Here is a 26,260-nt window from a genome sequence, read left to right as displayed (position 1 = left end):
TGTAAGTACCAGAGATTTGAATTTTCTAACACAAAACATTACATTTACTTTTGAATCAGAATATGATAAATCAAGTGATTATTTGGGATAATTTACATTATGTTGATATTTTTTTACATCTATAAAGCTTGTCTGAAGAATTTAAAAACATTAAGCAAAGTTAGTTTTATTTAATATTGAAGAAGATGTTACGGTGAATTATATGTACGTTTTACTTTTATTTTTTAATAAGATATAAACACATTTTTAGCTCACAATTGACCAAAGAACAGCTGCTATGTCATAACATCTAATTGTGATTTGCTTTTTAAACTTTATATATTTGAACATTCAACAAGTGTTTCATATAAAATCTGCTGAGGATCCGTTAAAACAAATGAAAGTGTGTTTTTGTACATTCAGAGTCGCTGCAGGGTGCGTTCACAGTCCGTTAGTTTCAAAGAGTTCAAAGGAAGTGAAACAAACAGATGACAAAGTCTTCAACTGTAGAAGATGTTACTTTTTGTTTTTCTTAACAGTAAATGATTGCAGAGATTAGTTATTCATTCTGAAACATTGTAAAGCTGAGATAAAGCTTTTCATATAATGATCATTACATGAACACCTTCATTACGTTGCATACTTTCATGTAACTCTTCAGGAGTTTGGATGAGTGCCAAAGAAGAAGATTCATTATTTTAAATGGCAGAATGATATAAAGTATCACCGTTTGATTTGATGAATGAAACCCTCGTGTTCTCCCATGCCTCAGCTCCTCTTGTGATCACAGCTCATGCTCACAGCTGACCCCCACTTTCTCTGTCCTGTACCTTCAATGTATAATTCTTGTTCTGATGAGAGCTACAGAATAACACTCTAACTCCAAACATCAAGTTTAACACTTGATTTGATTTATCAAACCCTCATTTCCTTCCTCATTCTGTTTGTTCTGGAACTATTTGAATGTTTTTAAAATATCTTTTATTGTTTTATGTCCTACATATTTGTATGTTGCATTGTTGGAGGAGCCTTGGGCTTTTCATTGGCTTATCTACATCGCCATGTGCAATATGTGCAATATGTGCAATATGTGCAATATGTGCAATATATACCTGGCTGCTAAATCCTCAGAACTGTTACAGGATGTGTATTTTGCAAATTGTGTAACTTTTTATTTTATTTTTTATTATATTATAACTTTTTTTTACTTGAATACTTTTGTATGCATGCTTCTTCGTAACATGAAGCTGTCTCTGGCTCTTTTCTGCTGTGACAGCGTGAATGTCCCCTCTGTGGGACTACTAAAGGTATTCTGACTCTGGTTCTGATTCACTGCAGCTACTGTGCATATGACAGTAAAGCCTCTGAATGTTTGAATGTGTCCTCTATGGACTCTGTCTCACAGCGTCTGTCCCTCAGTGGAAGTTCATCTGCTCCTTGTGTCTCTCTCCCCTGCAGCGGGCTCCATGCTCAGGCCCTCCGTCTCTCTGCTGGCCCCCTCCTCCTCTGAGCAGCTCTCTGGGGGCTCGCTCACGCTGGCCTGCCTGCTGACCGGCTACTCTCCTCAGGGAGCCGTGGTGAGCTGGGAGGTGGACGGCACACAGGTGACAGAGGGGGTCCTGAGCAGCTCGGAGGAGGAGAAGAGCGGACTCTACAGCAGCAGCAGCAGCCTGAGCCTGAGCCAGGAGCGCTGGATGTCAGGAGAGCTGTACTCCTGCAAGGTCCTCCATCATGCCCACAGCCAGACCCAGTCCCTCCACAGGAGCCAGTGTGAGGGCTAGAGGGGCCGCTGGAGCCCAGGAGAACACATGCTGCTCTGATCATCAGGAGCTTTAATGTTTGGAGAGGGAAGTGAAGCTTTGTGTGGCCGAGAACAACACTGCTGTAAAGTGTTGAACAGCAACAACTTAGAGAGTGATGTGTGAAGCTCAGCAGAGATGAGAGTGTGCTTAGTAACTGTCATGTTGATGATTCAGGATGTTCCTAATAAAGCTTTCTCTGATAAATAACATGATGAAGTGTTTGGTGTTTTATTTAAAGTAGTGAGACATTAAAAGGTTTTATAACATTCTGCACTTCTATCAGCAGAACAAGATAAGACTTTGGATATTTATTTTTTAAGTGGCAATGAAATTGACGTGGTGGTGAAGGAAAGTTACTACACTGTTTTATCGTGATTAAGAATTTGATCCTGATGTGAACTTAATCTTTAGTGAGGCTGAGAGGATGGCTCAAATATAATATCAGGCATAGATTTTTCTCCAGGCTAAGAGTAGAGTCCTTTATTTCTAAGCATTGTTTAATTCAACATATTAGTGTGAATAGTTAGTGTTTGGTGAAGTTCCTCTCTACTCAGCGTTCAGTGGTCTGTGTCGGAGATTACTTTATGTTATGCAGGTTTTAATAGAGATATGTTTACATTTAATTTGATATCAGTGCCGAACAATAATCTAACCATCCCAGTTTAGTCATCAAGAACTGAAGAGAGTCAGCTTTACTTGGATTCATGGTGGTTCTGCTTGATGACTCTTGTGTTCACTGGACCAGTTCTCCTCCTCTCAGTCTCTTCACCTCTGCAGCTGCAGCAGGACGCTTCACTTCAGACTGAAGGAGGTTTTTGTACGGCTCTAAATCACTGTGTGAACGTGCCATCACTATGGTAACCCAGACAATAGTAATCTCCTGCATCAACATCCTTAACGTTACTGATGGTTAAAGTGTACTGAGTACCAGATCTAGTACCACTGAATCTAGGCTCAGTTCCAGAGAACAGAGTTGATGCTGAGTATATAAGAAGTTTAGGAGCCTGTCCAGGTTTCTGAAGATACCAACTGAGATATACATCAATATCTGAGCTCCCTGTAGCGCTGATGGTCACAGTCCCTCCAGGACTAACAGTCTTGGATGTGTCAGTCTGAGTCAGGAACTTGTTGGCAGAAGACTCTGAAATGAGAAGTGAAATGTTAGATAACCAACAACATGGAGCAGCAGTTTAAATGATAACAGAAAGAGTTAAAGACAAAGCACATTGGATGCAAACATGAAAAGAAACGACAAACATTGAACCACACATACATTACTCCTATCATTTCAGATGATACATTTTCAAAGTCTCTCACCCTGACACAGAAAGCCCAACATGACAAGCAGAGTTACTGACAACATGATCTCCAGTTTTCAGGATGAGTGCAGGAACACGGTTCAGACTCTACGTGACACAAGACCTTAAAGCTGTGAGGAGCAGTGAAGCATTACAATCATGCAAATGACATTTCACACGTCAAACAGACACCTGTCCTTGAGGAACAGAGAGAGAGAGGAGGTGGAGGAAGTAGAGGCTACATCTCCCTGTGGACTCATGGAGAACATGTAGAAACTTTCTGTTCCTCAACTCTCTGCTGTTTCTGTCTGTTCAGTTTACCAAAGGCCTCTGTGCTTCATAACATAAATATAAGAGATATACTTTATTGTCCCAGCAGGCTGCCCTCTGCTGGCTGTCCAGGTTCAGAACAACTTCATATTGATGTGAGATTGAATCTGTTCTCCCCCTTTAGCTCTTTTCCTGATCCCTTACTTGGTGCAGGGACAACAACCTACAGACCCCCCTCAGCTGTCAAGGACTCCTTGTCTTCGTTGGCAAATCTTTTATCTCAACTAGACTACAAGGAAATAGTGCTACTTGGAGATTTCAACTGGGACTGGTTAACTACAGTATCAGAGGATTTTAAAAACCTTTGTATCTCTTTGAATGTTACTCAGATTGTTGACGGTCCTACTCGCCCTAACATTAAGTTCCCAAATAAATCCTCCCTAATTGATCTCATCTTAACTAATGTTCCCCATAAATACTCATCTGTGGGAGTATTTGCAAATGATCTGAGTGATCACTGTGCTGTATCCACAATGAGGGACACTAAAGTTCAAAAGGTTAAACCTCGCATTATTATTAAGAGAGACATAAAACATTTTGTGGAGCAGGGTTTTCTCCACGGTCTGTTTGGTTTTCATTGGGAAAGAATCAATCTGTGTGATGATGTAGAAACTGCATGGTCTTATTTTTATCTTGGTATTATGAATTATGGATGGACATGCACGCCTGCGTACATTTAGAGTGAAAGGACGAGACAATCCTTTGTTTTCTGCTGAACTGTCCAGTCTCCTGCATGAGAGAAACAAGGCCTGGGCAAAGGCTAGGAAATCAGGCTCAGAGGTAGAATGGCTGCGTTTTAGGCAGCTAAGGAACAGCTTCACATCACAAATCAAAAGTGCTAAGTCCAAGTATTATCTGTCAGTGCACAAAGAACCTGAATAATCCTGGAAAATGTTGGAAAGCCATAAAATCGATGAAATCCGTAATGAGCTCCGTGCCTTACCACAGCATCTGGCTCTATATCGGACAGGGCCACTATGCTAAATTGTTTTAATGAGCATTTTGTGTCCTGTGGCTCTCTGTTTGATTCTGTTTCTAACTCTGCTTCTGTGAACACCCCAATCCGTGACTCTGAACAATGTGGTCTGGAAAGTCCTTTCAGTTTTACTCCTTTTTCTATTGAAGCCGTTCATGAAGCATTATCCAAGTAAGATCCTAAGAAACCGGCTGGCCCGGACAATGTAGAACCTTTCTTTTTAAAGATAGCTGCAGATTATATTGCTCCACCTCTTACTTCTCTTTTTAACCTCTCCCTCAACACGAACACAATTCCAAAAGTATGGAGCAGCTTATGTCCTGCCTTTGCTAAAAGGAGGGGAGGCTACTTTATTAAATCATTATAGGCCCATCTCTAAATTGTCAGTTCTGGCCAAGGATCTTGAATGCCTAGTGAGTGAAAAGGAAAAGGAGTTTTGATGTACAAATGACATCCTGTCTAAACATCAGTCAGGCCTCAGAAAGCAACATAGCACCATCACTGCCACAATGAAAGTGGTGAGTGACATTACGAGTATTTGAGATAATAAGCAGAGTTGTGCAGCTCTATTTATTGACCTTTCCAAAGCGTTTGACACCGTTGATCCTCGCATCTTGAAGCAGAGGCTACTCAGTATTGGCATATCCAGCCATGCAGTGGGGTGGTTTGTGAACTACCTCTCTGAAAGATCCCAATGTGTTCATTTTGATGGGCTGTCTTCTGAGTGGTTAAACATTACTAATGGTGTTCCTCAAGGTTCTGTTTTAGGTCCACTTTTATTCTCCATCTACATCAATAGTTTAGGTGAAAATGTCGATGAAGCCACTTTACATTTTTATGCGGATGATACCGTGATGTACTGTTCAGGTCCCTCCTTTAAGGAGGCTGGTGTTGAATTGCAAGCATTAACATTATTCAGACTCAGCTCTCTGAGCTTAAGCTTCTTTTAAATGTTGATAAAACCAAGGTAATGCTCTTTTCAAAAGCTAAAAAGACACCAGAGCCTGTTTTAGATATTGTAACTACGCAAGGAATAAAACTTGAAGTGGTTACCTGTTATAAATACCTTGGTATCTGGCTTGATGATTGTCTCACTTTTAAACTTCATGTCAATAACCTTCTTAAAAAACTGAGGGTTAGGCTAGGTTTCTTCTACAGGAACAAGTCCTGTTTCTCATTTGAGGCCAGGAAAAGGCTAGTCACTGTGACCTGTTTACCTGCGCTGGATTATGGTGATCTGATCTATATGAATGCACCTGCCCACCTGATCAAGTTAGATGCTGCGTATCACAGTGCTCTGAGACTTGTGACAAACTGTAAAGCATTAACCCATCACTGTACCCTGTATGCAAGGGCAGGTTTACCTTCACTAATTGTACGGAGGCTCAGTCACTGGTACATTTTCATATACAAAGCCATGTTAGGGAAACTTCCATCCTACATCTGCTCCCTGATCTCACGGCGAATTGTAAGTGGCTACTGCCTGAGATCGCATGCTGTGGTTTTATTAAATGTGCCAACTGCTAGGACTGTCTTAGGGAAGATGGCTTTTAGATGTGCAGCTCCACTGTCTTGGAATAGTCTGTAAATGAAATGGAAACAGAGCAATCTGATGCCACTAAATGTTTTTAAAGCTCGGTTGGATGCTACTCAATCGGAAGCTGTTGGTACCTGTTCATGTGGATAATTATTTTAAATTGTAATCCCTGTAATGATGCTGTGAGATGTCCTTTTTGATGTTCTGTTTATGTTTCTATGTTTCATGTGGAACCTACTTGAGCAGGTCTCCCTTGAAAAAGAGATCGATGATCTCAAGGGGATACACCCGGATAAATAAAGGCTTGAAATGAAATGAAAACCTGGAGCTAAACGCTCTCAATCAGCCCCACCGGCCCCCATCACTCTGTGGGACTCCCCAGTCTCTGCTGTGGAGTCTTTCTGCTTCCTGGGCACCATCATCACCCAGGACCTCAAGTGGGAGCAGCAAATCAGCTCCATAATCACAAAAGCCCAGCAGAGGATGTTCTTCCTGAGGCAGCTGAAGAGCTTCAACCTGCCTAAGACAATGATGGTGAACTTCTACACCTCCATCATGGAGTCCATCCTCACCTCCTCCATCACCATCTGGTACGCTGCAGCTAGCCGAGGAGCAGGGCTGCAGCCGAGGAGCAGGGCTGCAGCTCATCATCTGCTCTGCAGAGAGGGGGGTCGGCAGCAATCTGCCCTCCCTCCTCTACCTGCAGGCCTCCAGGACCCTGAGGCGGGGAGATAGAGTCCGACTAATGCACTAATATTTTGCACATTCTATGGACAATGTTGCACTAATGTACATTCTCAAACATTGAAGTGACTGTTATTTTGTATATTGATTGTTGTGTTTTTATTTAGGTCTTAATGTGTGCACATGTAAAAGTGTTTCTTTGATTCTGTGTATATATATATAAAATATGTGTGTGTATATATATATATATATATATATATATATATATATATATATATATATATATATATATATGAACACATATTTTAATATACGTTTCTTTTATATTCGGGATTTTGGGAAATGTTATTTCGATCTCTCTGTCTGTACACACAAACTGGAAGATTGACAATACAGTTGGCTTTGACTTTGACCCCTACCACCCTGGACACAAACTGCTCCCCCCTCCCCTCTGGCAGAAGGCTCCATCAGGACCAGAACTCTCTCCATCAGGACCAGAACTCTCTCCATCAGGACCAGAGCCTCTCTCCATCAGGACCAGAGCCTCTCTCCATCAGGACCAGAGCCTCTCTCCATCAGGACCAGAACCTCTCTCCATCAGGACCAGAGCCTCTCTCCATCAGGATCAGAGCCTCTCTCCATCAGGACCAGAACCTCTCTCCATCAGGACCAGAGCCTCTCTCCATCAGGACCAGAACCTCTCTCCATCAGGACCAGAGCCTCTCTCCATCAGGACCAGAACCTCTCTCCCCCTGAACAGCTTCTTCCCCTCCGCTACCGGCCTCATCATCTAGTCCTAAAGCCTCTGCTTTGCACTGGTGGTCTCAGGGGGGGTCAGGGGTCAAATCATGTTCAAACTAAACGTCTATCCACAGTTTAACATTTGAAAGACTTCATTAGATTGATCTTTGTCATTTTGAATCAGGATCTTTATAAGAATGATTAAATAATAACTCCAGAGAGGCCAGAGATGCTCCTGCTGTGAAGCACACCGAGTGGAGACATGTGGGGAAAAGCTAAACAGCGTTTGTTGTTTTAATTCGGGGAAGCAGAGATCACAATAAGGTTTGTGTATAATGCTGCTTTTACATAGAATGTGTTTTGGACTGGGTTTAATCTCATTAATCCATTAACATCTGTATATTTAAGAATAAGAAGTGAATAGTGCTGGGTGGGTTCCTGTCAGCTCTGAGTTCAGTGGGCTGTGTCAGTCTCTTCCTCTTCAGCAGCTGCAGGTGGTTCCTGCTGTAAAAGCTCAGAGTCTCTGCAGTCTGACTGAGGGAGGTTTTTGTACGACGACAAATCACTGTGTGAACACGACTGGGTCATTGTGGTAACTCTGACAGGAATAAACTGCTGCATCTTCAGCCTTCAGTCCAGTGATGGTCATAGAGAAGTCAGATCTGGTTCCACTGCCACTAAACCGAGGTTCTGTTCCTGATTGACGTGTGCTCGCATATTTTATCAGGAGCTTTGGAGGCTGTCCAGATTTCTGTTGATACCAGAACATACATGCAAGACCACTACCGCAGTTGGGATAAACATCTGTGCTGGTTCTACAGGTGAGAGTGACGGTGGATCCTGGAGCAGACGTCTCGACTGCAGGCTGAGTCACAGTCACCTGACCGCTGCATCCTGCACACAAAAACAGATGATTGATTTCTCAGCAGAAAGAAAGGAGAGGAAAGGCAGCACATGATGTTTGAAATGTTGCTGAGTGAATGAACCTGTGAAACAGCAGCAGGCCAGCGTCCAGATGAGGATGGTGATGAGAGTCATGGTGCTTTCTGCTGACTGACAGATGTGAGTCCTGCAGTGTTGAACTCACAGGACTATAAACCTTCTCAGTTCACTGGAGGATCAGCTGACCATGCAAAGCCTCCTCTCTATGGAAATGATGTCTCTGCTCTCAGCACACTGAAGGCAACGTGGGACACGAAACCAGGAGGAACACTGTCTGTATTTACACCGTCTATCATCTGAATGGAAGAACATATTTATATCAGGAGTGGAGATGAGGATTTGAGTTTGAGTCCACTGTGGTTGGTATGATATGTCTGTTTGTCTGACATTAACATACATACAGAGATTCACTGTAGATAAATAACATGTTTCAGTTCTGTTTCAAATACATTTGTTAATAACTATTATTTCAAAGCCTCATGTTCATTTAACCGTGTAGAAACTAATATAAAACTGACAAAGTTAGTTGTGTAGCAGACTGTAATGGTTTCTCTGCCAGCTGTAGACAAGTGATGAGAAATTACATAAATCATTTTAATTCTTCCAGATATGTAATCCATATCTTTAGAAAAGCTTTGTTGATTTAAAAACTGTATATGTGTCTCTGTTATCAGTGAGATCAGGGAGCTCTCTCAGTGATACATGCTTGTTGACAGAGCAGGAGGTTTTTGTACGGCCACTCAATGAGTTTGTATCACTGTGGTGGACTTTTGGTGGAGGAACCAAACTCATCGTTCAATGTAAGTACCAGAGATTTGAATTTTATAACACAAAACATTACATTTCCTTTTGAATCAGAATATAATAAATCAAGACATTATTTGGGATAATTTACATTATGTTGATCTTTTTTTACATCTATAAAGCTTGTTTGAAGAATTTAAAAACATTAAGCAAAGTTAGTTTTATTTAATATTGAAGAAGATGTTACGGTGAATTATATGTATGATTTACTTTTCTTTTTTACTAAGATATAAACACATTTTTAGCTCAGAATTGACCAAAGAACAGCTGCTATGTCATAACATCTAATTGTGATTTGCATTTTAATATTTATATATTTTAACATTCAACAAGTGTTTCATATAAAATCTGCTGAGGATCCGTTAAAACAAATGAAAGTGTGTTTTTGTACATTCAGAGTCGCTGCAGGGTGCGTTCACAGTCCGTTAGTTTCAAAGAGTTCAAAGGAAGTGAAACAAACAGATGACAAAGTCTTCAACTGTAGAAGATGTTACTTTTTGTTTTTCTTAACAGTAAATGATTGCAGAGATTAGTTATTCATTCTGAAACATTGTAAAGCAGAGATACAGCTTTTCATATAATGATCATTACATGAACACCTTCATTACGTTGCATACTTTCATGTAACTCTTCAGGAGTTTGGATGAGTGCCAAAGAAGAAGATTCATTATTTTAAATGGCAGAATGATATAAAGTATCACCGTTTGATTTGATGAATGAAACCCTCGTGTTCTCCCATTCCTCAGCTCCTCTTGTGATCACAGCTCATTCTCACAGCTGACCCCCAGTTTCTCTGTCCTGTACCTTCAATGTATAATTCTTGTTCTGATGAGAGCTACAGAATAACACTCTAACTCCAAACATCAAGTTTAACATTTGATTTTATTTATCAAACCCTCATTTCCTTCCTCATTCTGTTTGTTCTGGAACTATTTGAATGTTTTTAAAATACCTTTTATTGTTTTATGTCCTACATATTTGTATGTTGCATTGTTGGAGGAGCCTTGGGCTTTTCATTGCCTTATCTACATCGCCATGTGCAATATGTGCAATATGTGCAATATGTGCAATATGTGCAATATGTGCAATATGTGCAATATGTGCAATATGTGCAATAGATACCTGGCTGCTAAATCCTCAGAACTGTTACAGGATGTGTATTTTGTAAATTGTGTAACTTTTTATTTTATTTTTTATTATATTATAACTTTTTTTTACTTGAATACTTTTGTATGCATGCTTCTTCGTAACATGAAGCTGTCTCTGGCTCTTTTCTGCTGTCACAGCGTGAATGTCCCCTCTGTGGGACTACTAAAGGTATTCTGACTCTGGTTCTGATTCACTGCAGCTACTGTGCATATGACAGTAAAGCCTCTGAATGTTTGAATGTGTCCTGTATGGACTCTGTCTCACAGCGTCTGTCCCTCAGTGGAAGTTCATCCTTGTGTCTCTCTCCCCTGCAGCGGGCTCCATGCTCAGGCCCTCCGTCTCTCTGCTGGCCCCCTCCTCCTCTGAGCAGCTCTCTGGGGGCTCGTTCACGCTGGCCTGCCTGCTGACCGGCTACTCTCCTCAGGGAGCCGTGGTGAGCTGGGAGGTGGACGGCACACAGGTGACAGAGGGGGTCCTGAGCAGCTCGGAGGAGGAGAAGAGCGGACTCTACAGCAGCAGCAGCAGCCTGAGCCTGAGCCAGGAGCGCTGGATGTCAGGAGAGCTGTACTCCTGCAAGGTCCTCCATCATGCCCACAGCCAGACCCAGTCCCTCCACAGGAGCCAGTGTGAGGGCTAGAGGGGCCGCTGGAGCCCAGGAGAACACATGCTGCTCTGATCATCAGGAGCTTTAATGTTTGGAGAGGAGAGTGAAGCTTTGTGTGGCCGAGAACAACACTGCTGTAAAGTGTTGGACAGCAACAACTTAGAGAGTGATGTGTGAAGCTCAGCAGAGATGAGAGTGTGCTTAGTAACTGTCATGTTGATGATTCAGGATGTTCCTAATAAAGCTTTCTCTGATAAATAACATGATGAAGTGTTTGGTGTTTTATTTAAAGTAGTGAGACATTAAAAGGTTTTATAACATTCTGCACTTCTATCTGCAGAACAAGATAAAGCTTTGGATATTTATTTTTTAATTGGCAATGAAATTGACGTGGTGGTGAAGGAAAGTTACTACACTGTTTTATCGTGATTAAGAATTTGATCCTAATGTGAACTTAATCTTTAGTGAGGCTGAGAGGATGGCTCAAATATAATATCAAGCATAGATTTTTCTCCAGGCTAAGAGTAGATTCCTTTATTTCTAAGCATTGTTTAATTCAACATATTAGTTTGAATAGTTCGTGTTTGGTGAAGTTCCTCTCTACTCAGCGTTCAGGGGTCTGTGTCAGAGATTACTTTATGTTATGCAGGTGTTAGTAGAGGTACTTTCTTTTCTTTGCAAACTTCTTTCCTTGTTTCCACTTCTCTCTTAAGTCTCTCATGGACAGTTTAACAGTTCCCCTGCTGGCAAATCGATCTACATTGAACTCAATATCCACTGAGTGTTTGATTCTCTAGGATGTCCCTTCTTGTTATCAAATCCACTGAATAGAGACACAGCATGCCATGCAACAGAGAGACATCTAATATCTAACAGGTCTGTCCAGACTGGATGATTTTAACTCAATGAGGGGGCCACATAGAGAAACACATACAAAGGGCTGGGCCACTCACTAGAGGTGAGGTATTTTGCCTCATAAATTAAGTTATAAGTTAAATCAATCAAATGTAGGTAAATCATGCTTGTTACTTGAATATGATTTAAGAAGAAAAGCTCACAGCTCTCCATAGAGTTTCATTTATTTTGTTATAAAAAGTGTTGGCAGCTCATTCCTTAAACAGAAGCCTCAGATTGCTTAAGATAAGGGGAAATATGAAGTATATATTTCAAGCTTGTTATGCAAATAAGTAATTGGGCTTTTTTTCTTATCAAGTAAGATTTGTTAGAAAATGTTTTCAACTTAAATGTATTTGAAAAGTGGGCTTATTACCTCATGAATACTACTGTGTAATATATGTCAACATATATATTTAAGAAGTATGATATAAGAAAAGCTGAAGTTTCAGGTGTGGGCCATATTCCATTATACTTTTAGAATTTGATGAGGGCCAATTAAAATGTACGAGACACCCCTGATCTATGCATTGTATTGTATTGCCTGGTTAATAAATGTGCAACACAGTACTAGTCACATAGTGTCACACTGTAGACCCTGTTTTACATTAATCTCTCATCAGAGATGACCTTTTTCTCTTAGTGACTATGTATATAATTGAACATCTGGATTAGGAAAGGGGAACATTTGAGTTCCACTTCCCCTCTGACTGGGGCTCATGTAGTTTCTGTACGTTTGTGCCGGTGGTGCGTATCAGAACCTCAGGTCAGGTCACAGCTCAGCACTCTGTACGCTGTTTCATACCAGGGAGTTTCTTGTATGACTACATGAGGCCCACATTAGCTCCCATACAGCAGTCACTTCATGCATCTTCAGCTCTTGGTGGTGGGAGTGACTTTCATTTCAAATCCACTACAGCTCCGAGACAGAGAAACAAAACATAGCTACTGAATGTAAACTATTTGATATGAAGAACAGTTTGAACATTAAACTAAACTAACCCTATTTCTGTAAAGGCTGGTTAATGCACTCTCTGTAGACTCAAATCAGTATTTCACCCTGGATGTAGACTACCAGTACCAGCAGTAAAACCAGCAATAACCTTATTTAAAAACTGGATAATTGTGCATCAAGGCAAACAAATCTCCTCTGAGAGTTGTCTATGTTACATCTGCATGAAAAACAACAATGCTGCCCTCTTGAGTCGAAACAGGAGTATGTAGAGACATTTGAATCTTTCACATCATGCACTGAATCTGAGATACAGTGACATAAAAGTCCCTTCTTTATCGGAGCAAAGTTCTCTTGTGAGTCTTTATCGCTTTGCAGTCGCCCTGTATAACAATCTAGAGTCTGTCTGGGTCTCTTTGTAGTTGTTTCGCCTCTTTATGAAGTCATTTAGCACTTCTTTGTGGCGTCATGCCTCTTTCTCATCATTTTGCATTTCTTTGTGGACTTGTTGCGTCTATTTTCTCCTCTCTCTTTGCTCTTTTTGTCTCTCAGTTGCATCGTGCATCTCTTTCCATGGCTAATACATTTTTTTTAAATGTATTGAACCTTTATTTAACCAGATGAAAACATTGAGACAAAATCTCATTTACAATGCTGACCTGGCCAAGAAGGCAGCAACGTTACACGTTCTTACACATAACACAGACATATAAAATACAGAGAACACAACTAAGTAAAGAAAAGACGAACAGCAGTCACTACATTGAGCACATTAGGGACAGTAAGAAAGGTACACTACTTATTACTGCAAGAGCAGCTGGTGGTAAGGACCTCAGACAACTTCAATTTAAAACAGGCTATAGGGACAAGTGCCCTCAGTTTGAGGCTTGATTGAAGGTCATTCCAAGACCAAGGACCAGAATAAAAAAGACTCCTTTTTCCAGCCTCAGTCCACACGGCAGGAACCTGGAACCGTATCCAGGCACTGGGTCTGAGGTTGTTAGAGTCACAAACTGGAGCAAATCTGGCACATATGTACAGTGGAAGCTTTCCTAAAATGGCTTTATACAATAATAAAAAACAATGCTGCATCCTACGCATACTAAGTGAGGACCATCCAGTTAGGCTATACAGTTGCAATGATTCTATAAGGTGCATTTGATATGTATCGCAGTGCAGCATGGTAGAGTGGGTCAAGTTTGGCCAAAACAGTGGGACAGGCAAATCTATAGATTGTATCACCGTAGTCAAGCTGGGACAGGAATAAGCCAGAGAACAACTTTTACGGGAAGAAGATGAAAAACAACGTTTAAGTCTGTAAAGGAAGCCAAGAGTGAATTTCAATTTCTTAGTTAGAACTTCAATGTGGTTTTTAAAGTGTAGATTTCTGTCCAACTAAAAGCCCAGATATTGGTATGTATCAACAAACTCAACAGAGACGCAAGCAAGGGTGTCAATGGAGAGGCAAGAGGACGCTGACTTGGGAGAAAAAAGCATTGCTTTGGTTTTCTTACTGTTCAATAGCAGTTTAGAATCAAGAAGCGCATGCTGCAGGGTGATAAAATCAGATTTTAAAGAGGAAACGGCCATATCCAGAGAAGGAGCACATGAGTATAAAATAGTGTCGTCAGCATACATAGGGAGATTGTGGCTCAGTGGTTAGTGCGCTGATCTTCGGATCACGGGGGCACGGGGCCACTGGTTTGAATCCTGCTGCGGTCAATATTCCGCTGTGTTCTTGGACAAGACACTTCCTCCTAAATTGTTCATGTAGGGATTGCCCACAGTATTGAATGTATGTAAGTCGCTTTGGAAAAAAAGCTTCTAACAAGTGACATTTAATGTAATAATATGATAGGTAGAAAATTGCATCTGATTACAAATATCATTTACATGTGATAAAAAGAGCAAAGGCCCCAAAATAGAGCCCTGTGGAACTCCCTTTTCCAATGTGACAGGGTCAAAGACAGTATTACCCAACCTGACGCATTGAGTACGGTCGGTTAGATAACTCTGAAACCAGCAAATGGCGTTATGACCGAAACGAAACACAAACATAACATTAGACAGAAGATGGAAAACCTTCTCAGATAAAATGGAAAGAACCAACACCGGTGGGATTTTGGTGACAGTACAACTGGACAAAGTTAAAGTGGGGTTCGCCAACTCCGGCAGCACCAACACCTGGTCTGCCACATGTGGAAGCTCCTCTTTAGTTTCTCACCTGCTGAGCCCAGAGTAAAATGCTTTTGTGTGCACAAACTACAGGGGGACAGCAAACACCAGTGTGATTTTGGTGGGAGTACGACCACCATTAACAAAGTTATAGTGGGGGTGCCAAACCAGGCAGCTGCACCACCCTCTACACTCTAAGTGATGATGTCACACTCTCTAGCCCTGAAGAGTACATCCCATAGACAACCATTAAATAATCTACAACGGCCTGAACATTTACCAAAACGTAATTGTTGATGAGTCAAAAACTCTAAAAGATATCAAAAAGCTGAAAACAAATGTAATAGCTGAATGTTTTGTGACCGTTTCAAAGTTGGAATGAAGTCTGTAGCTGAAAGTATTCTGAAGGAGCAGCATTTTAAACACAGTGTATGTAAAAGAGGATTTTAAGGATACTCCCATGGGGATACATTGAACAAAAACAAATTTAATATGTGGTATATTTTAAAAAGTATAAATGTAAAAAACAAGAAAAGTCCTAGCACACATGTCCTGAAGGAGCTGAACATTTTAATATTTGAATGGTCTCTGTAGCTGAAAGTATGCTGAAGTAGTTAGACGGTGAAATTTGGTTGAAATAATCAACCAATCAACAACTTTATTAATCCTGCAAGGGGCAATTGGTTGTGAGCAGTTTATGTCATGTACACAGGCAGGAACATACAGGAAGAAAGCACAATAATAAGATGTGGAAGAATAAAGATTTGAAGAACAATAGTTGAACAGAATTCACACGAATAAGTATGTTGAATAGTAGACTGAGTGTGGCTTCCCCAGTCACACAGAGTTACATTATTGCACATCATGTGAACAACACCTTGTTCTTTTTCCTTTCTTAATTCTGTGAGCCATGTTCATGCTCAACTCTGACTGCATTTTGCACATGTTTGCACACATGTCTGCACAGCCCTCCACTTTAAATATAATTCACTGTAGTTTGCCATACATTCATTGTTCTTAGTGTTTTAGTTTTTTAGCTTTTAAGGTTCAAATTTGGTGTAAATACTTATTTATATTGTCTTTATATTTGTTACCTACTATGGCAACTTATTTTCTTAGATTGTTTATGTTCGTACCACCAGACACCAAAGCTAATTCCTTGTATGTGTCAAAGTATCTGGTAATAAACTTGATTCTGATTCTGATGTACATCTGCTAGTCCTAAAGCCTCTGCTTTGCACTGGTGGTCTCAGGGGGGGTCAGGGGTCAAATCATGTTCAAACTAAACGTCTCTTGGATGTTCCTGCTGTTTTTGGTTTCAATAATGGAACAAAAAAACATTTCAGGAAACTTCAATGAAACTGGTTGTTAGAAAACCTGAAGTTTTGAACTAAGATGTGAATTTGAGGTTAACTAATGGATCAGTTCATTGATTGATGTGAATAAGAGGGTTTTAATCAGCCACAGTTTAACATTTGAAAGACTTCATTAGATTGATCTTTGTAATTTTTAATCAGGATCTTTATAATAATGATTAAATAATAACTCCAGAGAGGCCAGAGATGCTCCTGCTGTGAAGCACACCGAGTGGAGACATGTGGGGAAAAGCTAAAGAGCGTTAGTTGTTTTAATTCGGGGAAGCAGAGATCACAATAAGGTTTGTGTGTAATGCTGCTTTTACATAGAATGTGTTTTGGACTGGGTTTAATCTCATTAATCCATTAACATCTGTATATTTAAGAATAAGAAGTGAATAGTGCTGGGTGGGTTCCTGTCAGCTCTGAGTTCAGTGGGCTGTGTCAGTCTCTTCCTCTTCAGCAGCTGTAGGTGGTTCCTGCTGTAACAGCTCAGAGTCTCTGCAGTCTGACTGAGGGAGGTTTTTGTACGACGATAAATCACTGTGTGAACACGTCTGGGTCATCGTGGTAACTCTGACAGTAATAAACTGCTGCATCTTCAGCCTTCAGTCCAGTGATGGTCATAGAGAAGTCAGAGCCGCTTCCACTGCCACTAAACCGAGGTTCTGTTCCTGATTCACGTTGGCTCACAAGTTTTATCAGGAGCTTTGGAGGCTGTCCAGATTTCTGTTGATACCAGGACATACAATCATCACTATAACTATCACCGCAGGAGTCATAAACATCTGTGCTGGTTTTACAGGTGAGAGTGACGGTGGATCCTGGAGCAGACGTCTCGACTGCAGGCTGAGTCACAGTCACCTGACCGCTGCATCCTGCACACAAAAACAGATGATTGATTTCTCAGCAGAAAGAAAGGAGAGGAAAGGCAGCACATGATGTTTGAAATGTTGCTGAGTGAATGAACCTGTGAAACAGCAGCAGGCCAGCGTCCAGATGAGGATGGTGATGAGAGTCATGGTGCTTTCTGCTGACTGACAGATGTGAGTCCTGCAGTGTTGAACTCACAGGACTATAAACCTTCTCAGTTCACTGGAGGATCAGCTGACCATGCAAAGCCTCCTCTCTATGGAAATGATGTCTCTGCTCTCAGCACACTGAAGGCAACGTGGGACACGAAACCAGGAGGAACACTGTCTGGATTTACACCGTCTATCATCTGAATGGAAGAACAGATTTATATCAGGAGTGGAGATGAGGATTTGAGTTTGTCTCCACTGTGGTTGGTATGATATGTCTGTTTGTCTGACATTAACATACATACAGAGATTCACTGTAGATAAATAACATGTTTCAGTTCTGTTTCAAATACATTTGTTCATAACTATTATTTCAAAGCCTCATGTTCATTTAACCGTGTAGAAACTAATATAAAACTGACAAAGTTAGTTGTGTAGCAGACTGTAATGGTTTCTCTGCCAGGTGTAGAAAAGTGATGAGAAATGACATAAATCATTTTAATTCTTCCAGATATGTAATCCATATCTTTAGAAAAGCTTTGTTGATTTAAAAACTGTATATGTGTCTCTGTTATCAGTGAGATCAGGGAGCTCTCTCAGTGATACATGCTTGTTGACAGAGCAGGAGGTTTTTGTACGGCCACTCAATGAGTTTGTATCACTGTGGTGGACTTTTGGTGGAGGAACCAAACTCATCGTTCACTGTAAGTACCACAGATTTATATTTTCTAAAATTAAAAACATTACGTTTACTTTTGAATCAGAATATGATAAATCAAGACATTATTTTGGATAATTTACATTATGTTGATATTTTTTAAATCTATAAAGCTTGTCTGAAGAATTTAAAAACATTAAGCAAAGTTAGTTTTATTTAATATTGAAGAAGATGTTACGGTGAATTATATGTACGTTTTACTTTTCTTTTTTAATAAGATATAAACACATTTTTAGCTCACAATTGACCAAAGAACAGCTGCTATGTCATAACATCTAATTGTGATTTTCATTTTAATATTTATATATTTTAACATTCAACAAGTGTTTGATATCAAATCTGCTGAGGATCCGTTAAAACAAATGAAAGTGTGTTTTTGTACATTCAGAGTCGCTGCAGGGTGCGTTCACAGTCCGTTAGTTTCAAAGAGTTCAAAGGAAGTGAAACAAACAGATGACAAAGTCTTCAACTGTAGAAGATGTTACTTTTTGTTTTTCTTAACAGTAAATGATTGCAGAGATTAGTTATTCATTCTGAAACATTGTAAAGCAGAGATAAAGCTTTTCATATAATGATCATGACATGAACACCTTCATTACGTTGCATACTTTCATGTAACTCTTCAGGAGTTTGGATGAGTGCCAAAGAAGAAGATTCATTATTTTAAATGGCAGAATGATATAAAGTATCACCGTTTGATTTGATGAATGAAGCCCTCGTGTTCTCCCATGCCTCAGCTCCTCTTGTGATCACAGCTCATGCTCACAGCTGACCCCCACTTTCTCTCTCCTGTACCTTCAATGTATAATTCTTGTTCTGATGAGAGCTACAGAATAACACTCTAACTCCAAACATCAAGTTTAACATTTGATTTTATTTATCAAACCCTCATTTCCTTCCTCATTCTGTTTGTTCTGGAACTATTTGAATGTTTTTAAAATATGTTTTATTGTCTTATGTCCTACATATTTGTATGTTGCATTGTTGGAGGAGCCTTGGGCTTTTCATTGGCTGATCTACATCGCCATGTGCAATATGTGCAATATGTGCAATATGTGCAATATGTGCAATATGTGCAATATGTGCAATATGTGCAGTATGTGCAATATGTGCAATATGTGCAATATGTGCAATATGTGCAATATGTGCAATATATACCTGGCTGCTAAATCCTCAGAACTGTTACAGGATGTGTATTTTGTAAATTGTGTAACTTTTTATTTTGTTTTTTATTATATTATAACTTTTTTTTACTTGAATACTTTTGTATGCATGCTTCTTCGTAACATGAAGCTGTCTCTGGCTCTTTTCTGCTGTAACAGCGTGAATGTCCCCTCTGTGGGACTACTAAAGGTATTCTGACTCTGGTTCTGATTCACTGCAGCTACTGTGCATATGACAGTAAAGCCTCTGAATGTTTGAATGTGTCCTGTATGGACTCTGTCTCACAGTGTCTGTCCCTCAGTGGAAGTTCATCTGCTCCTTGTGTCTCTCTCCCCTGCAGCGGGCTCCATGCTCAGGCCCTCCGTCTCTCTGCTGGCCCCCTCCTCCTCTGAGCAGCTCTCTGGGGGCTCGCTCACGCTGGCCTGCCTGCTGACCGGCTACTCTCCTCAGGGAGCCGTGGTGAGCTGGGAGGTGGACGGCACACAGGTGACAGAGGGGGTCCTGAGCAGCTCGGAGGAGGAGAAGAGCGGACTCTACAGCAGCAGCAGCAGCCTGAGCCTGAGCCAGGAGCGCTGGATGTCAGGAGAGCTGTACTCCTGCAAGGTCCTCCATCATGCCCACAGCCAGACCCAGTCCCTCCACAGGAGCCAGTGTGAGGGCTAGAGGGGCCGCTGGAGCCCAGGAGAACACATGCTGCTCTGATCATCAGGAGCTTTAATGTTTGGAGAGGAAAGTGAAGCTTTGTGTGGCCGAGAACAACACTGCTGTAAAGTGTTGGACAGCAACAACTTAGAGAGTGATGTGTGAAGCTCAGCAGAGATGAGAGTGTGCTTAGTAACTGTCATGTTGATGATTCAGGATGTTCCTAATAAAGCTTTCTCTGATAAATAACATGATGAAGTGTTTGGTGTTTTATTTAAAGTAGTGAGACATTAAAAGGTTTTATAACATTCTGCACTTCTATCAGCAGAACAAGATAAAGCTTTGGATATTTATTTTTTAAGTGGCAATGAAATTGACGTGGTGGTGAAGGAAAGTTACTACACTGTTTTATCGTGATTAAGAATTTGATCCTGATGTGAACTTGATTTTTAGTGAGGCTGAGAGGATGGCTCAGATATAATATCAAGCATAGATTTTTCTCCAGGCTAAGAGTAGAGTCCTTTATTTCTAAGCATTGTTTAATTCAACATATTAGTGTGAATAGTTAGTGTTTGGTGAAGTTCCTCTCTACTCAGCGTTCAGGGGTCTGTGTCAGAGATTACTTTATGTTATGCAGGTGTTAGTAGAGGTACTTTCTTTTCTTTGCAAACATCTTTCCTTGTTTCCACTTCTTTCTTAAGTCTCTCATGAACAGTTTAACAGTTCCCCTGCTGGCAAATCGATCTACATTGAACTCAATATCCACTGAGTGTTTGATTCTCTAGGATGTCCCTTCTTGTTATCAAATCCACTGAATAGAGACACAGCATGCCATGCAACAGAGAGACATCTAATATCTAACAGGTCTGTCCACACTGGATGATTTTAACTCAATGAGGGGGCCACATAGAGAAACACATACAAAGGGCTGGGCCACTCACTAGAGGTGAGGTATTTTGCCTCATAAATGAAGTTATAAGTTAAATCAATCAAATGTAGGTAAATCATGCTTGTTACTTGAATATGATTTAAGAAGAAAAGCTCACAGCTCTCCATAGAGTTTCATTTATTTTGTTATAAAAAGTGTTGGCAGCTAATTCCTTAAACAGAAGCCTCAGATTGCATAAGATAAGGGGAAATATGAAGTATATATTTTTGAAGCTTGTTATGCAAATAAGTTATTGAGCTTTTTTTCTTATCAAGTAAGATTTGTTAGAAATAGTTTTCAACTTAAATGTATTTGAAAAGTGTGCTTATTACCTCATGAATACTACTATGTAATATATGTCAACATATATATTTAAGAAGTATAATATAAGACAAGCTGAAGTTTCAGGTGTGGGCCATATTCCATTATACTTTTAGAATTTAATGAGGGCCAATACAAATGTACGAGACACCCTGATCTATGCATTGTATTGTATTGCCTGGTTAATAAATGTGCAACACAGTACTAGTCACATAGTGTCACACTGTAGATTCTGTTTTACATTAATATCTCATCAGAGATGGCCTTTTTCTCTTAGTGACTATGTATATAATTGAACATCTGGATTAGGAAAGGGGAACATTTGAGTTCCACTTCCCCTCTGACTGGGGCTCATGTAGTTTCTGTACGTTTATGCCGGTGGTGCGTATCAGAACCTCAGGTCAGGTCACAGCTCAGCACTCTGTACGCTGTTTCATACCAGGGAGTTTCTTGTATGACTACATGAGGCCCACATTAGCTCCCATACAGCAGTCACTTCATGCATCTTCAGCTCTTGATGGTGGGAGTGACTTTCATTTCAAATCCACTACAGCTCAGAGACAGAGAAATAAAACATAGCTACTGAATGTAAACTATTTGATATGAAGAACAGTTTGAACATTAAACTAAACTAACCCTATTTCTGTAAAGGCTGGTTAATGCACTCTCTGTAGACTCAAATCAGTATCTCACCCTGGATGTAGACTACCAGTACCAGCAGTAAAACCAGCAATAACCTTATTTAAAAACTGGATAATTGTGCATCAAGCCCAACAAATCTCCTCTGAGAGTTGTCTGTGTTACATCTGCATGAAAAACAACAATGCTGCCCTCTTGAGTCGAAACAGGAGTATGTAGAGACATTTGAATCTTTCACATCATGCACTGAATCTGAGATACAGTGACATAAAAGTCCCTTCTTTATCGGAGCAAAGTTCTCTTGTGAGTCTTTATCGCTTTGCAGTCGCCCTGTATAACAATCTAGAGTCTGTCTGGGTCTCTTTGTAGTTGTTTTGCCTCTTTATGAAGTCATTTAGCACTTCTTTGTGGCGTCATGCCTCTTTCTCATCATTTTGCATTTCTTTGTGGACTTGTTGGGTCTATTTTCTCCTCTCTCTTTGGTCATTTTGTCTCTAAGTTGCATCGTGCATCTCTTTCCATGGTTTTATAAAAAATGTATTTAACCTTTATTTAACCAGATGAAAACATTGGGACAAAATCTCATTTACAATAATGACCTGGCCAAGAAGGCAGCAACGTTACACGTTCTTACACATAACACAGACATTTAAAATACAGAGAACACAACTAAGTAAACAAAAGACGAAAAGCAGTCCCTACATTGAGCACATTAGGGACAGTAAGAAAGGTACACTACTTATTACTGCAAGAGCAGCTGGTGGTAAGGACCTCAGACAACTTCAATTTAAAACAGGCTATAGGGACAAGTGCCCTCAGTTTGAGGCTTGATTGAAGGTCATTCCAAGACCAAGGACCAGAATAAAAAAGACTCCTTTTTCCAGCCTCAGTCCACACGGCAGGAACCTGGAACCGTATCCAGGCACTGGATCTGAGGTTGTTAGAGTCACAAACTGGAGCAAATCTGGCACAAATATACAGTGGAAGCTTTCCTAAAATGGCTTTATACAATAATAAAAAACAATGCTGTATCCTACGCATACTAAGTGAGGACCATCCAGTTAGGCTATACAGTGTGCAATGATGAGACCTAGAGGTGCATTTGATATATAACGCAGTGCAGCATGGTAGAGTGGGTCAAGTTTGGCCAAAACATTGGGACAGGCAAATCTATAGATTGTATCACCGTAGTCAAGCTGGGACAGCAATAAGCCAGAGACCAACCTTTTACGGGAAGAAGTTGAAAAACAATGTTTAAGTCTGTAAAGGAAGCCAAGAGTGAATTTCAATTTCTTAGTTAGAACTTCAATGTGGTTTTTAAAGTTTAGATTTCTGTCCAACCAAAAGCCCAGATATTTGTATGTATCGACAAACTCAACGCCAGTAAGGGTGTCAATGGAGAGGCAAGAGGACGCTGACTTGGGAGCAAAAAGCATTGCTTTCGTTTTCTTACCGTTCAATAGCAGTTTAGAATCAAGAAGCGTATGCTGCAGGTTGATAAAATCAGATTTTAAATTGGAAACGGCCATATCCAGAGAAGGAGCACATGAGTATAAAATAGTGTCATCAGAATACATATGATAGGTAGAAAATTGCATCTGATTACAAATATTGTTTACATATAATAAAAAGAGCAAGGGCCCCAAAATAGAGCCCTGTGGAACTCCCTTCTCCAGGGTGACAGGCTCAGAGACAGTACTACCCAACCTGACGCATTGAGTATGGTCGGTTAGATCAGTCTTTTTCAAAGTGGGGGCCCCGACCCCCCGGGGGGGACGCCAGGGGGGTCACTCAAAGTTTGAGGGAAACAGGATTTTTTTTTTTTAGGTTTGATTATTATTTATTCTTTTAGATGTTATTAATAACTACATATCTATCAATCTATGTGTCCTTTGATGCCAATCTTTTCATATGTTTTGTTTTTGAATCGCACGTCCTCCCTTCAAGCCAATCAGAATCGAGATGCCACTACTGAGAGTGAAAATCTGCTCAGCTTTTGGAGCAAGTTAGAGCTAGTGAATGTTTCGCTCTGCAGCTGGATGAGAGCACGGATGTAGCAAATGTCGCAGAATTGCCTTGCATAAATCAGATTTATTTCAGAAGACAACTTTGTTGAGGAAATATTATTTTGCAAAGCAATGGAAGGTAAGACCACAGGAAGAGACATTTTCCAAGTTTTAGATGAGTACATCATCTCAAACGGACTTGATTGGTCTCGTTGTGTGGGTGTGTGTTCAGATGGGGCAGTGGGGCTATGACAGGCAAAGAAAGCGGAGTGACAGCTTCGATCAGGCAGAAGGCCCCAAATGTAGTGGCAACGCACTGCATGTTCAATCGGGAGGCACTTGTACACATCATTTTTAAAAAAAATTGCAACAGGGGGTATATGGGGGTCTTTGCATGGCAACGTTTGGGAACCGCTGGGTTAGATAAATCTGAAACCAGCTAATGGCGTTATGACCGAAACGAGACACCAACATAACATTAGACAGAAGATGAAAATCCTTCTCAGATAAGATGGAAAGAACCAACACCGGTGTGATTTTGGTGACAGTACAACTATCTTGGACAAAGTTTTAGTGGGGGTGGCGTGCCAAATCAAACCAACACCTGGTCTGCCACATGTGGAAGCCCCTCTTTAGTTTCTCACCTGCTGAGCCCAGAGTCAAATGTTTTAGTGTGCAGAAGCTAGAGGGGGACAGCAAACACCAGTGTGATTTTGGTGACAGTACGACCACCCTTGACAAAGTTATAGTGGGGGTCCCAAACCAGGCAGCTGCACCACCCTCTACTCTAAGTGATGATGTCACGCTCTCTAGCCCTGAAGAGTCCATCCCATAGACAACCATTATATAATCTACAACGTCCTGCACATTTACCAAAACTTAAACGCTGATGAGTGAGAAACTCTAAAAGATATAAAAAAGCTGAATGCAAATGTAATAGCTGAATGTTGTGTGACCGTTTCAAAGTTGAAATGAAGTCTGTCGCTGAAAGTATTCTGAAGGAGCAGCATTTTAAACACGGTGTAGGTAAAAGAGGATTTGAAGGATACTCCCATTGGGTTACATTGTACAAATAAAAGTTTAAAAAGCGGTATATTTTTAAAAAGTATAAATGTCAAAACAAGAAAAGTCATAGCACACATGTCCTGAAGGAGCTGAACATTTTAATATTTGAATGGTCTCTGTAGCTGAAAGTATGCTGAAGTAGTTAGACGGTGAAATTTGGTTGAAATAATCAATCAACAACTTTATTAATCCCGCAAGGGGCAATTGGTTGTGAGCAGCTTATGTCATGTACACAGGCAGGAACATGCAGGAAGAAAGCACAATAATAAGATGCAGAAGAATAAAGATTTGTAGAACAATAGTTGAACAGCATTCACACTAATAAGTATGTTGAATAGTAGACTGTGTGTGGCTTCACCAGTCACACAGAGTTACATTATTGCACATCATGTGAACAACACCTTGTTCTTTTTCCTTTCTTAATTCTGAGAGCCATGTTCATGCTCAACTCTGACTGCATTTTACACATGTCTGCACAGCCCTCCACTTTAAATATAATTCACTGTAGTTTGCAATATATTAATTGTCCTAGTGTTTTAGTGTTTTAGCTTTTCAGGTCTTTTAAATGTATATTTGGTGTAAATACTTATTTATATTTTCTTTATATTTTGTACCTACTATGGCAACTTATTTTCTTAGATTGTTTATGTTCGTACCACCAGACACCAAAGCTAATTCCTTGTATGTGTCAAAGTATCTGGTAATAAACTTGATTCTGATTCTGATGCACGTCTGCTAGTCCTAAAGCCTCTGCTTGGCACTGGTGGTCTCAGGGGGGGTCAGGGGTCAAATCATGTTCAAACTAACGTCTCTTGGATGTTCCTGCTGTTTTTGGTTTCAATAATGGAACAAAAAAACATTTCAGGAAACTTCAATGAAACTGGTTGTTAGAAAACCTGAAGTTTTGAACTAAGATGTGAATTTGAGGTTAACTAATGGATCAGTTCATTGATTGATGTAAATAAGAGGTTTTAATCAGCCACAGTTTAACATTTGAAAGACTTCATTAGATTGATCTTTGTCATTTTGAATCAGGATCTTTATAATAATGATTAAATAATAACTCCAGAGAGGCCAGAGATGCTCCTGCTGTGAAGCACACCGAGTGGAGACATGTGGGGAAAAGCTAAAGAGCGTTTGTTGTTTTAATTTGGGGAAGCAGAGATCACAATAAGGTTTGTGTGTAATGCTGCTTTTACATAGAATGTGTTTTGGACTGTGTTTAATCTCATTAATCCATTAACATCTGTATATTTAAGAATAAGAAGTGAACAGTGCTGGGTGGGTTCCTGTCAGCTCTGAGTTCAGTGGGCTGTGTCAGTCTCTTCCTCTTCAGCAGCTGCAGGTGGTTCCTGCTGTAACAGCTCAGAGTCTCTGCAGTCTGACTGAGGGAGGTTTTTGTACGACGACAAATCACTGTGTGAACACGCTACCACTGTTGATTTCAAGGTAACTCTGACAGTAATAAACTGCTGCATCTTCAGCCTTCAGTCCAGTGATGGTCATAGAGAAGTCAGAGCCGCTTCCACTGCC

At 40.4% G+C, this 26,260-nt stretch overlaps 1 protein-coding gene and 2 gene segments (V, D, J or C); 2 read left to right on the top strand and 1 right to left on the bottom strand.

Moving 5' to 3' along the window:
* Positions 1-1,445: 1,445 nt before the first annotated feature.
* LOC307046463 (immunoglobulin heavy constant mu-like) lies at positions 1,446-10,879 on the top strand. The segment is given in 4 exons: positions 1,446-1,749; positions 6,269-6,512; positions 9,840-9,904; positions 10,509-10,879.
* A 5,883-nt stretch (positions 10,880-16,762) lies between these two features.
* LOC307046462 (Ig kappa chain V-III region PC 4050-like) lies at positions 16,763-17,244 on the bottom strand. The segment is given in 2 exons: positions 17,193-17,244; positions 16,763-17,100 (listed from the first exon to the last, which is right to left on the bottom strand).
* A 2,230-nt stretch (positions 17,245-19,474) lies between these two features.
* The window catches only part of LOC307046461 (serine/threonine-protein kinase ATR-like), a gene marked incomplete at its 5' end in the record, with an annotated part of 17,976 nt that continues 11,190 nt past the window's right edge, over positions 19,475-26,260 (top strand). Inside the window, one exon of the mRNA XM_079692856.1 lies at positions 19,475-19,776. Within this exon, the coding sequence (XP_079548982.1) occupies positions 19,475-19,776 (302 nt within the window). The remainder of the gene's footprint in view (positions 19,777-26,260) is intronic.

The sequence above is a fragment of the Notothenia rossii genome, assembly GCF_949606895.1.
Source record: "Notothenia rossii genome assembly, chromosome: 7".
NCBI classification, from domain to species: domain Eukaryota; kingdom Metazoa; phylum Chordata; class Actinopteri; order Perciformes; family Nototheniidae; genus Notothenia; species Notothenia rossii.
This window is presented reverse-complemented; position numbering and strand designations above follow the sequence as displayed.